This window comes from Chamaea fasciata, unplaced genomic scaffold (genome assembly GCF_029207755.1).
Source record: "Chamaea fasciata isolate MVZ Bird 193981 ecotype frontalis unplaced genomic scaffold, bChaFas1.0.hap1 SCAF_333, whole genome shotgun sequence".
In the NCBI taxonomy this organism is placed as follows: Eukaryota; Metazoa; Chordata; class Aves; order Passeriformes; family Sylviidae; genus Chamaea; species Chamaea fasciata.
This window is the reverse complement of record NW_027094418.1, coordinates 44,964-58,423: the sequence shown is the minus strand read 5'-3', so window position 1 is coordinate 58,423 and position 13,460 is coordinate 44,964. Positions and strand designations below refer to the sequence as shown.

The 13,460-nt window shown below is 66.2% G+C and overlaps 1 protein-coding gene across 1 annotated transcript in view; it reads right to left on the bottom strand.

The window, feature by feature from the left end:
• The window catches only part of C3 (complement C3), a 44,719-nt gene extending 33,209 nt beyond the window's left edge, over window positions 1-11,510 (bottom strand). Inside the window, exons 1-11 of the mRNA XM_066208540.1 lie at window positions 11,416-11,510; window positions 9,522-9,714; window positions 7,861-8,020; window positions 7,215-7,285; window positions 6,841-6,935; window positions 6,669-6,751; window positions 4,459-4,549; window positions 3,182-3,284; window positions 1,885-2,005; window positions 1,684-1,799; window positions 518-664 (exon numbers count right to left, since the gene is read on the bottom strand). Of these exons, the coding sequence (XP_066064637.1) occupies window positions 518-664; window positions 1,684-1,799; window positions 1,885-2,005; window positions 3,182-3,284; window positions 4,459-4,549; window positions 6,669-6,751; window positions 6,841-6,935; window positions 7,215-7,285; window positions 7,861-8,020; window positions 9,522-9,714; window positions 11,416-11,510 (1,275 nt within the window). The remainder of the gene's footprint in view (window positions 1-517; window positions 665-1,683; window positions 1,800-1,884; window positions 2,006-3,181; window positions 3,285-4,458; window positions 4,550-6,668; window positions 6,752-6,840; window positions 6,936-7,214; window positions 7,286-7,860; window positions 8,021-9,521; window positions 9,715-11,415) is intronic.
• Window positions 11,511-13,460: the final 1,950 nt, after the last annotated feature.

Sequence of the window (13,460 nt, the reverse complement as noted above, 5' to 3'; positions counted from 1 at the left end):
CTTGGATGTCTTGGTCACTCAACCACGGTGGCCCCCCTGACCTTGACCCTTGGCCATCCTCAACATCTTGGTCACTTTCACCTCCCTGACTTTGGCCATCCCAGTTCCTGGTCACTGGTGACCCTGGCCACATGGACAACTGACCACTGTGGACACCTCCACCCCTGGTCCTTGGTCACTCTCATGTCCTGGTCATCCCAACTGAGTTGGCCACAGTGGTCAGCCTGACCTCGTCCTTGGCCGGCGGTGACCAGGACAGTCCCACTCCTCGGTCACTCTGGACATCTTGACCACCGCACCCACCTCAGCCCCGGGGTCACCTTGGCCATTCTGGGTTTTTGGCCAATGACCATTGACCAGGATGACCCTTGGGGCCACCACGGATGTCCAGCCTGCCGTCCTTGGTGGTCGCAACCATGGCTCACCCCGGACATCTCAGCCACCTCAACCCCAGGGTGACGTCCCCACGCCCTCGGCCACCCCGGCCGCGGTGTCACCCCGCGGTGTCCCCACTCACGGTGATGGGGACGCTGTCCTTGTTGGCCGGCATGTTGAGGACCAGCCTGGCCGTGCCGTCCTGCTGGGTGGACACCTGGCCCTGGAAGCCGTCGGCCTGGACGGTGACACGCGGCGCCGGCGACTGGTCGGGGTTGGTGACATAGACCTGGAGGGGACACCGGGGGACGCGGGGACGTCACCTGGGGACGTGGAGGGAGGGAAGGGACGCTGGGAAGGGACAATGATACTGGGAAAGGGTGGTGGCACTGGGAAAGGGACACTGGGAAGGGGTGGTGGCACTGGGAAGGGGTGGTGGCACCAAGAAGGGACACTGGGAAGGGGTGGTGGCACTGGGAAGGGGTGGTGGCACCAAGAAGGGACGCTGGGAAGGGGCGGTGGCACTGGGAAGGGACACTGGGAAGTGACATCGGCTCTGGGAAAGGGTGGTGGCACTGGGAAAGGATGGTGGCACCAGGAAGGGATGGTGGCACTGGGAAGGGACACTGGGAAGGGACACTGGGAAGTGGCATCGGCTCTGGGAAAGGACGGTGGCACTGGGAAGGGGTGGTGGCACCAGGAAGGGGCGGTGACACTGGGAAGGGGACACTGGGAAGGGGTGGTGGCACTGGGAAGGGACACTGGGAAGGGACAATGATACTGGGAAGGGGTTGTCACACCAACAAGGGACCGTGGGAAGTGACATTGGCACTGGGAACGGGCAATGACACTGGGAAGGGGCGGTGGCACTGGGAAGGGACAATGACACTGGGAAAGGGACACTGGGAAGGGACACTGGGAAGTGGCATCGGCTCTGGGAAAGGGTGGTGGCACTGGGAAGGGGTTGTCACACCAGGAAGGGGTGGTGGCACTGGGAAGGGACACTGGGAAGGGACAATGATACTGGGAAGGGGTTGTCACACCAACAAGGGACTGTGGGAAGTGACATTGGCGCTAGGAAGGGACAATGACACTGGGAAAGGGTGGTGGCACTGGGAAGGGGTTGTGGCACCAGGAAGGGATGGTGGCACTGGGAAGTGACACTGCCACCAGGAAGGGCCACCCCAGTGACACAGGGACAGCCCACGGTCCCCAGCCCGTCTCAGGTGACACGGGGACATCACCCAGGGACTTCTCCCCCAGCCCCGCACCCTGTGCCACCACCGCTGTCCCCAGGATGTCACCAACCGTGAGGTCAAAGGGCATCCCCGGCTTGAAGTACTTGGGGGTGCGGGTGAAGTGGATGCTGTAGGGGGACGTCACGATCTGGATGCCACCGCGCTGGGCCTCCACCATGTCACTGCCTGTGGGGACATCGCACTGTCACCTGGGCTCCCTGTACCCCTTGCTGTCCCTGTCCCCCGTGTCCCCCCGTGTCCCCGCACAGACCTGACTCGGTGACGACGGTGACAGTGACATAGAGGGAGTGTCCCACCAGCTCCTGGGGGTTGGGGAAGCGCTCGCGCAGGTGAGCCATGGAGAGCACGGCGTCGGCGTCACCGTCCTGCACCTGGGGACAGGCAGGGGACACGGGGACAGGGTTAGGGACAGCACGGCCTCGGTGTCACCGTCCTGAACCTGGGGACAGGCAGGGGACACGGGGACAGGGTTAGGGACAGCACAGCGTCGGTGTCACCGTCCTGCACCTGGGGACAGGCAGGGGACATGGGGACAGGGTTAGGGACAGCGCGGCCTCGGTGTCACCGTCCTGCACCTGGGGACAGGCAGGGGACACGGGGACAGGGTTAGGGACAGCGCGGCCTCGGTGTCACCGTCCTGAACCTGGGGACAGGCAGGGGACACGGGGACAGGGTTAGGGACAGCGCAGCCTTGGTGTCACTGTCCTGCACCTGGGGACAGTCAGGGGACATGGGGACAGGGTTAGGGACAGCGCGGCCTCGGTGTCACCGTCCTGCACCTGGGGACAGGCAGGGGACACGGGGACAGGGTTAGGGACAGCGCGGCCTCGGCGTCACCGTCCTGCACCTGGGGACAGGCAGGGGACACGGGGACAGGGTTAGGGACAGCGCAGCCTCGGTGTCACCGTCCTGCACCTGGGGACAGGCAGGGGACACGGGGACAGGGTTAGGGACAGCGCGGCCTCGGTGTCACCGTCCTGAACCTGGGGACAGTCAGGGGACACGGGGACAGGGTTAGGGACAGCACAGCGTCGGTGTCACCGTCCTGCACCTGGGGACAGGCAGGGGACATGGGGACAGGGTTAGGGACAGCGCGGCCTCGGTGTCACCGTCCTGCACCTGGGGACAGTCAGGGGACATAGGGACAGGGTTAGGGACAGCACGGCCTCGGTGTCACCGTCCTGCACCTGGGGACAGGCAGGGGACACGGGGACAGGGTTAGGGACAGCGCAGCCTCGGTGTCACCGTCCTGCACCTGGGGACAGGCAGGGGACACGGGGACAGGGTTAGGGACAGCGCGGCCTCGGTGTCACCGTCCTGAACCTGGGGACAGTCAGGGGACACGGGGACAGGGTTAGGGACAGCATGGTGTCGGTGTCACCATCCTGAACCTGGGGACAGTCAGGGGACACGGTTGGGGACAGAGTTAGGACAGGGTTAGGACACAGGACATGGGGACAGCACGGCCTCGGCGTCACGTCCTGAACCTGGGGACATAGGGACATGGGGACAAGGTTGGGGACAGGGTTGGGGACAGTGTCACTCACGGCCACGCGCTGCAGGGACTGGGGGATGCTCCTCTTCTCGTCGTCCACCATGACCCCGAAGAGGACGAAGGCCGTGCCCTGCACGCACTTCCTGTACAGGTACCTGGGGACGGCCACCAGCGTGTCACCGTGTCACCGTGGGTGTCACCGTGTCACCGTGGGTGTCACTGTGTCATTGCGTGTGTCACCGAGTGTGTCACTGTGTCACCGTGTCACTGTGTCACTGTGTGTCACCACGTCACCGTGGGTGTCGCTGTGTGTGCCATCATGTCACTGTGTCACCGTGTTATCGTGTCACCGTGTCATTGTGTGTCTCACTGTGTCACTGTGTCACTGTGTGTGTCACCGTCTGTGTCACCGTGTGTGTCACTGTGTCACTGTGTGTGTCATCATGTCACCGTGTCACCGTGTGATTGTGTCATTGTGTCACCGTGTAACCATGACACTGTGTCACTGTGTCACCGTGTCACCATGTGTGTCACCGTCTCACGGTGTCACCATGTCACCGTGTCATTGTGTCACCGTGTGTCACCGTGTGTCACTGTGTGTGTCACCGTGTCACTGTTTTCGTCACTGTGTCACTGTGTGTGTCACTGTGTGTCACCGTGTCATTGTGTCATTGTGTGTGTCACTGTGTCACTGTTATTGTGTCACCATGTCAACGTGTTACTGTGCCACCATGTCACCGTGTGTCACCATGTGTGTCACTGTGTCACCGTGCCACCATGTGACCGTGTGACCGCGTGACTGTGCGGCCGTGTCACCATGTCACTGTGCCACCGTGTCACCGTGCCACCATGTTATTGTGTCACCGTGTCACTGTGTCACCATGTCACTGTGTGTGGCCCCTTCACATCCCCATTGCTGCCATTCCTGTCCCCACAGGTGCCTGGGGACAGCCACCGGTGTGTCACCATGTCACTGTGCCACCATGTGACTGTGTCACCGTGCAACTGTGTGCATCACTGTGTCACCATGTCACTGTGTCACCGTGTGTGCCACTGTGTCACCGTGTCCCCAGCACATCCCCACCCCGGCCACCCCTGTCCTCACGCCGTGCTGTCACCCCATTGTCCCATGTCGCCATCCTGTCCCCCCACATGCCCTTGTCCCTGTCATGCCACCCCTGCCACCACCACCACCGATGTCCCCATGCCACCCTGTGTCCCCCTCCAACCTGTCCCCGTGCCACCCCTGGGGGACAGCAGCAGAGCAGAGCTGTCCCCTGTCCCCAGGGCAGCTGTCCCCTGTCCCCAGAGGGGACATTTAGGTGTCACCTGGCCAGGATGGACACGTGGAAATCCTCCTGGCGGTCGATGTACAGGAACTCCTCGCTGAGGGTCAGGGACACCTCAAAGCTGGGCAGCACTGCGGGGGTGACACCGGGGACATCACCGGTGACATCGTCGGTGACATCATCGGTGACATCAGCGACATCGTGTCCCCATGGCCCCACCCTGCCACCTCTGACATCCCATTCCTGTCACTGCCACCACCGATGTCACCGTGTCCCCAGCCTGCCGCCCCTGTCACCGCCACCACCGATGTCACCGTGTCCCCAGCCTGCCACCCCTGTCACCGCCACCACCGATGTCACCGTGTCCCCAGCCTGCCGCCCCTGTCACCGCCACCACCGATGTCACCGTGTCCCCAGCCTGCCACCCCTGTCACCGCCCCCACCGATGTCACCGTGTCCCCAGCCTGCCGCCCCTGTCACTGCCACCACCGATGTCACCGTGTCCCCAGCCTGCCGCCCCTGCCACTGCCACCACCGATGTCACCGTGTCCCCATCCTGCCGCCCCTGTCACCGCCCCCACCGATGTCACCGTGTCCCCAGCCTGCCACCCCTGTCACCGCCACCACCGATGTCACCGTGTCCCCAGCCTGCCGCTCCTGTCACCGCCACCACCGATGTCACCGTGTCCCCAGCCTGCCGCCCCTGTCACTGCCACCACCGATGTCACCGTGTCCCCAGCCTGCCGCCCCTGCCACTGCCACCACCGATGTCACCGTGTCCCCAGCCTGCCGCCCCTGCCACTGCCACCACCGATGTCACCGTGTCCCCATCCTGCCGCCCCTGTCACCGCCCCCACCGATGTCACCGTGTCCCCAGCCTGCCACCCCTGTCACCGCCACCACCGATGTCACCGTGTCCCCAGCCTGCCGCTCCTGTCACCGCCACCACCGATGTCACCGTGTCCCCAGCCTGCCGCCCCTGTCACTGCCACCACCGATGTCACCGTGTCCCCAGCCTGCCGCCCCTGCCACTGCCACCACCGATGTCACCGTGTCCCCAGTCTGCCACCCCTGTCACTGCCACCACTGATGTCACCGTGTCCCCAGCCTGCCACCCCTGTCACCGCCACCACCGATGTCACCGTGTCCCCAGCCTGCCGCCCCTGTCACCGCCACCACCGATGTCACCGTGTCCCCAGCCTGCCACCCCTGTCACCGCCACCACCGATGTCACCGTGTCCCCAGCCTGCCACCCCTGTCACCGCCACCACCGATGTCACCGTGTCCCCAGCCTGCCGCCCCTGTCACCGCCACCACCGATGTCACCGTGACCCCAGCCTGCCACCCCTGTCACCGCCACCACTGATGTCACCGTGTCCCCAGCCTGCCGCCCCTGTCACCGCCACCACCGATGTCACCGTGTCCCCAGCCTGCCACCACTGCCACTGCCACCACTGATGTCACCGTGTCCCCAGCCTGCCACCCCTGTCACCGCCACCACCGATGTCACCGTGTCCCCAGCCTGCCACCACTGCCACTGCCACCACTGATGTCACCGTGTCCCCAGCCTGCCGCCCCTGTCACCGCCACCACCGATGTCACCGTGTCCCCAGCCTGCCGCCCCTGTCACCGCCACCACCGATGTCACCGTGTCCCCAGCCTGCCGCCCCTGTCACCGCCACCACCGATGTCACCGTGTCCCCAGCCTGCCGCCCCTGTCACCGCCACCACCGATGTCACCGTGTCCCCAGCCTGCCGCCCCTGTCACCGCCCCCACCGATGTCACCGTGTCCCCAGCCTGCCGCCCCTGTCACTGCCCCCACCGATGTCACCGTGTCCCCAGCCTGCCGCCCCTGTCACTGCCACCACCGATGTCACCGTGTCCCCAGCCTGCCGCCCCTGTCACCGCCACCACTGATGTCACCGTGTCCCCAGCCTGCCGCCCCTGTCACTGCCCCCACCGATGTCACCGTGTCCCCAGCCTGCCGCCCCTGTCACTGCCACCACCGATGTCACCGTGTCCCCAGCCTGCCGCCCCTGTCACTGCCACCACTGATGTCACCGTGTCCCCAGCCTGCCGCCCCTGTCACTGCCACCACTGATGTCACCCATGTCCCCTCACTGCCACACCCCTCCCTGCCACCCCGCCACCGCCAATGTCACCGTGTCCCCATATCCCCATGCGGTGACAGCGGTGACCCCAGCGCCACCCCCCGGGGACAGTCCCCGGTGTCCCCAGCCCGCACTCACCGTACTCCCTGACCTCGAACTGGGCGCTGAACACCCGATCCGGAGAATCCTCGAACTTGGCCGAGATCGTCCACATGCCCAGGCTGGGGGAGGTGACAGCCGGGGGACGGTGAGGGGACAGCGCCCGCGGGGGAGTGTCCCCAAGGCCACCCCGGGGGACGGTGACACCCACCTGACCACCTCGGGCAGGTTGTGGTTGAGGGTCAGGATCCCGTTCTTGCTCGGGGACGACACCGGGACTTGTTTGATGATGACGTTGTCGGGCGTCTGAGGGGACACGCGGGCCGGGGGCGGTGTCACCTCCCCGTGTCACCCACCCTGCCCGTGTCGCCTCCCCGTGTCACCCACCGTGTCACCCACCCTGCCCGTGTCACCTCCCTGTGTCACCTCCCCATGTCATCCACCATGTCACCCTCACCCTGCCATGTGTCACCTCCCAGTGTCACCCAGTGTCACCCACCCTGCCTGTGTCACCTCCCCGTGTCACCCACCGTGTCACCCCCCCACCCGTGTCACCTCCCAGTGTCACCTCCCCGTGTCACCCACCTTGACCTCCACGATGACAGTCTTGGCCAGCGGCTGCATGAGGTGGCCCACGGTGAAGAGGCGGCAGAGCACTGGGAGGGGACACAGGGGACAGCGTGAGAGGGGACACGGGGACAGCCAGCACTGGGAGGGGACACAGGGGACAGCGTGAGAGGGGACACGGGGACACCCAGCACTGGGAGGGGACACAGGGGACAGCGTGACAGGGGACACGGGGACAGCCAGCACTGGGAGGGGACACAGGGGACAGCGTGAGAGGGGACACGGGGACAGCCAGCACTGGGAGGGGACACGGGACAGCGTGAGAGGGGACACGGGGACACCCAGCACTGGGAGGGGACACAGGGGACAGCGTGAGAGGGGACACGGGGACACCCAGCACTGGGAGGGGACACAGGGGACAGCGTGACAGGGGACACGGGGACACCCAGCACTGGGAGGGGACACAGGGGACAGCGTGAGAGGGGACAAAGGGGGACAAGACCCCCTCGATATCCCTGCAGTGTCCCCAACCCCTCGGTGTCCCTGCAGTGTCCCCATCCCCTCGATGCCCCCAGGTGTCCCAGGTGTCCCAGGTGTCCCCAGGTGTCCCCAGGTGTCCCCAGGTGTCCCAGGTGTCCCCAGGTGTCCCCAGGTGTCCCCTCACCGGTGGCCCCGGGGGTGTAGATGGGTTTGTCGGTCTGCACGAAGATGTGGCCGCTCTGCAGGGACACCAGCAGCACCTTCTCCAGCGTCACCGCGGCCACCTGCACTGTCACCGTCACAAACTGCTTCCCCGGCGCCAGCGGCAGCGCCCGGGCCGACACCTGCGGGGACACGGGGACATCGGGGACATTGGGGACATTGGGGACATCTGTGGGGACATCGGGGAATCGGGGACACTGGGGACATCGGGGACATCTGTGGGGACATCGGGGAATCGGGGACACTGGGGACATCGGGGACATCGGGGACACTGGGGACATCTGTGGGGACATCTGTGGGGACATCGGGGAATCGGGGACACTGGGGACATCGGGGACATTGAGGACATTGGGGACACTGGGGACCCCAAGGACCCCAGGAGTGACCATCCCATCCCCAGGACCCCAGAGTGACCACCCCTATGGATCCCAGGAGTGACCATCCCCATGGATGACACCAGGAGTGACCATCCCCAGGAGTCACCATCCCCAGGAGTGACCACCCCATGGACACCAAGAGTGACCATCTGCAGGACACCAGGAGTGACCACCCCCAGGAGTGACCATCCCCAGGGTGACCACCCCCATGGACACCAGAGTGACCACACCCATGGACACCAGGAGTGACCATCTGCAGGACACCAGGAGTGACCATCCCCAGAGTGACCATCCCCACGGACACCAGAGTGACCATCCCCATGGACACCAGGAGTGACCATCCCCAGGAGTGACCACCCCCATGGACGCCAGAGTGACCATCCCCATGGACACCAGGAGTGACCACCCCCAGGAGTGACCATCCCCAGAGTGACCACCCCCATGGACACCAAGAGTGACCATCTGCAGGACACCAGGAGTGACCACCCCCAGGAGTGACCATCCCCGGGAGTGACCATCCCTCTGTCCACCACCCTCCGGACATTCCCCACCCCAGTTCAGGGTCCAGCCCCAGTGTCCCCTCCCAGGCAGTGACCGCTGGGACAATGACCCGGGGCAGTGACCTGGGGAGATGACACTGATGGGGGGGTGGGGACACTGACCAGGGGGAGGTGACACTGACCAGCAGGGGGTGGTGACACTGACCAGGAATGGTGACAGTGGAGGAGGGAGGTGACAATGACCAGGGGGAGGTGACACTGACCAGCAGGGGGTGGTGACACTGACCAGGGATGGTGACAGTGAAGGAGGGAGGTGACACAGACCAGGGGGAGGTGACACTGACCAGCAGAGGGCGGTGACAGTGACCAGGGGGTGGTGACAATGACCAGCAGGGGGTGGTGACACTGACCAGGGGGTGGTGACAATGACCAGCAGGGGGTGGTGACACTGACCAGGGATGGTGACAGTGGAGGAGGGAGGTGACACTGACCAGGGGGAGGTGACACTGACCAGCAGAGGGTGGTGACAGTGACCAGGGGGTGGTGACAGTTAACAGGGGATGGCGACAGTGACGGGGGGAGGTGACACTGACCAGCAGCGGGTGGTGACAATGACCAGGGGGTGGTGACACCGCCCTTTAGGGGGTGGTGACAGTGACAGGGGGAGGTGACAATGACCAGCAGCAGATGGTGACAATGACCGGGGGGTGGTGACACTGACCACCAGGGGGGAGGTGACACGGTACCTTGATGGTGGCCGTGGCCATCATGCCCTGGGCCGGGCTCAGCTCCACGTTGGTCTGGAACAGCACCTGGCGCTTCTGGGGGAAGTCCTGGACCAGCAGCGAGGCCTCGGTGGCCTTGGCCAGCCCGGGCGCCTCCAGGACAACCTGCTCGTCCGTCTCCAGCCGCAGCACGGCCGGCGTCACCATCGTCACCCTGGGGACACACGGAGGGTGGCACGGGGCCCAGAAACCCCAAAATCTGTCCCCACAGGACCCAGAAACCCCAAAATCTGTCCCTGAATCACTTTGGGGACCTCAGGGCACCCAGGAACCCCGAAATCTGTCCCCAGAGTTCCCAGAAACCCCAAAATCTGTCCCTGAATCACTTTGGGGACCTCAGGGCACCCAGGAACCCCGAAATCTGTCCCCAAATCACCTCGGGGACTTCACAGGACCCAGAAACCCCAAAATCTGTCCCTAAATCATCTTGGGGGACCTCAGGGCACCCAGGAACCCCGAAATCTGTCCCCAGATCACCTCGGGGACTTCACAGGACCCAGAAACCCCAAAATCTGTCCCCAGAGCTCCCAGAAACCCCAAATCTGTCCTCAGATCTCCTTGGGGACCTCGTGGGATCCAGAAACCCCAAAATCTGTCCCCACGACACCCAGAAACCCCAAATCTGTCCCTAAATCACTTTGGGGACCTCACAGCACCCTGGAATCCCAAAATCTGTCCCCAGGGCTCCCAGAAACCCCAAATCTGTCCCCAAAGTGTCCCAGGAACCCCACAGGACCCAGGGAGCCCCAAATCTGTCCCCAAATCTGTCCCCCGAATCCCCCATTACCTCCCAGTACCCCCCGTGACATTTGGGGTTGGGGGTCCCTGGCAGGTTTTTCGGGGGGTCCCGGATCTGGGGGATCCAGGCTGGGGGGTCCCACAGAGGGCGAGGGTCCCGAGGTTTGGGGGGGTCCCAAAAATGGGGGTTCCATGGGGGTCCCATGGGTGAGTAGGGGTGCCACGGGTGGGTGGGGGGTCCCACAGGTGGATGGGTGGGGGCCCCACAGGTGGGTGGGGGGGTCCCAAGGATTGGGGGGGATCCCCTGGGTGAGGGTGGGAGGGTCCCAAGGATTGGGGGGTCCCTTGGGTGGGTGGGGGTCTCACAGGTGGGTGGGGGGGTCCCAAGGATTGGGGGGGGGGGGTCCCAAAAAAGGAGATTCCATGGGGGGGTCCCAAGGACTGGGGGGTCCCACAGGTGGGTTGAGGGGTCCCTGGATCGGTGGGGGGGTCCCAAGGATTGGGGGGTCCCATGATGGGTGGGGGTCCCACAGGTGGGTTGAGGGGTCCCATGATGGGTGGGGGGTCCCATGATGGGTGGGGGGTCCCCTGGATGGGTGGGGGGTCCCCTGGATCGGTGGGGGGGTCCCAAGGATTGGGGGGTCCCATGATGGGTGGGGGGTCCCCTGGATGGGTGGGGGTCCCACAGGTGGGTTGAGGGGTCCCATGATGGGTGGGGGGTCCCACAGGTGGGTTGAGGGGTCCCATGATGGGTGGGGGGTCCCGTGGATGGGTGGGGGGTCCCCTGGATGGGTGGGGGTCCCACAGGTGGGTGGGGGGTCCCACAGGTGAGTTGAGGGGTCCCACAGGTGGGTGGGGGGTCCCACAGGTGAGTTGAGGGGTCCCACAGGTGGGTGGGGGGTCCCACAGGTGAGTTGAGGGGTCCCACAGGTGGGTGGGGGGTCCCACAGGTGAGTTGAGGGGTCCCACAGGTGGGTTGAGGGGTCCCATGGGTGGGTTGAGGGGTCCCACAGGTGGGTGGGGGGTCCCACAGGTGAGTTGAGGGGTCCCACAGGTGGGTTGAGGGGTCCCACGGGCGGGTTGAGGGGTCCCACGGGTGGGGGTCGCGGTCTCTCACAGCTGAGCGCGGGCGGGGGTCCCCAGCAGCACCGGGAGGCCGAAGATGAGGAGGAGGAGGGGGGCGGGGGGGGGCAGCGCCGCCGGAGCCCCCATGGCCGCGGGGAGGGGACGGCGACAGCGACGGCGACGGCGACAGGGGGGATTTGGGGCGGGGGGGTCCCTTTATGGCCGCCCCGGGGGTTAATGGGTAACCCGGGCCCACCCATGGGTGGGGGGGGAGGGGAGTGGGGGAGGGGGGGCTCCGGCCACTCCGGCCACCGGGGGGGGGTGGGGTGGGGGTGGGGCACGCGGGGACCCCCCCGTGGGGGGAGGGGGCCGGGGGGGGGTGAGGGTCATTTTGGGGGGGGGGTGGGGGGTCCCGCACCTTTGGGTGCCCCCGGGTGGGGGTTGGGAGCGGCGGGGGGAGGGGCGGCGCGGCCGTTCCTCATTTCGGGGAAGGCGCTGGCGGGGGGCCACCGCGGGGCCACCGCCGGGCTTGCGACATCGCGGGGACACCGCGGGGGGGGCGGCGGGGGGCCGGGGACAGCGGGGACACTGGGGGGGGGACAGCGGGGGACACTGAGGGGACACTGGGGGGGACAGCGGGGGACACTGGGGGGACACCAGCGGGGGACACTGAGGGGACACCAGCGGGGGACACTGAGGGGACACTGGGGGGGACAGCGGGGGGACACTGGGGGGACAGCGGGGGACACTGGGGGGACAGCGGGGGACACTGGGGGGACACCAGCGGGGGACACTGAGGGGACAGCGGGGGACACTGGGGGGACACTGAGGGGACACTGAGGGGACACTGGGGGGACACTGAGGGGACACTGAGGGGACACTGGGGGGACACTGAGGGGACAGCGGGGGACAGCGGGGGACACTGAGGGGACAGCGGGGGACACTGAGGGGACAGCGGGGGGACAGCGGGGGGACACTGGGGGGACAGCGGGGGACACTGAGGGGACAGCGGGGGACACTGGGGGGACAGCGGGGGGACAGCGGGGGACACTGAGGGGACAGCGGGGGGACAGCGGGGGACACTGGGGGGACACCAGCGGGGGACACTGGGGGGACACTGGGGGGACAGCGGGGGACACTGGGGGGGGACAGCGGGGGACACTGGGGGGACAGCGGGGGACACTGGGGGGACACTGAGGGGACACTGAGGGGACACTGGGGGGACAGCGAGGGGACACTGAGGGGACACTGAGGGGACACTGAGGGGACACTGAGGGGACAGCGGGGGACAGCGGGGGACACTGAGGGGACAGCGGGGGACACTGAGGGGACAGCGGGGGGACAGCGGGGGGACACTGGGGGACACTGAGGGGACAGCGGGGGACACTGGGGGGGGACACTGGGGGACACTGGGGGACACTGGGGGGACAGCGGGGGGACAGCGGGGGACACTGGGGGGGGACACTGGGGGACACTGGGATGGGACTTGGGGACACTGGGGACACCGGGGGACACCAAGGGGACGCCCAGAGACATCGGGGGACACTGGGATGGGATTTGGGGACGCTGCAGGGCCGGGGTGGGGGTGGGGAGGGTCCTCCTTGGGACCCCCCAATAAGGGACGGACACCTGGTGACCCCTTGGTGACCCCTGAAAGGACCTGGGTGACCTCCTGGACCCCTGGTGGGAGCTGGACACCTGGACAGGGACACCTGGTGACCCCATGGTGACCCCTGACAGGTCCTGGACACCTGGGTGGTCTTCCCTGAGACCGCTGACAGGTCCTGGTGACCTCCAGGTAGGACCTGGACACCTGGACATGGACACCTGGTGACCCCTTGGTGACCCCTGACGGGTCCTGAGTGACCTCCAGGACCTTTGGTAGGACCTGGACACCTGGACATGGACACCTGAGTACCCCTGGTGACCCCTGACAGGTCCTGGACACCTGGGTGGGTCCATCCTGAGACCCCTGATGGGTCCTGGGTGACGTCCAGGAGCCCTGGTGGGACCTGGACACCTGGTGACCCCTGGTGACCTCTGACAGGACCTGAGTGACCTTCTGGACCCCTGGTAGGACCTGGACACCTGGATCTG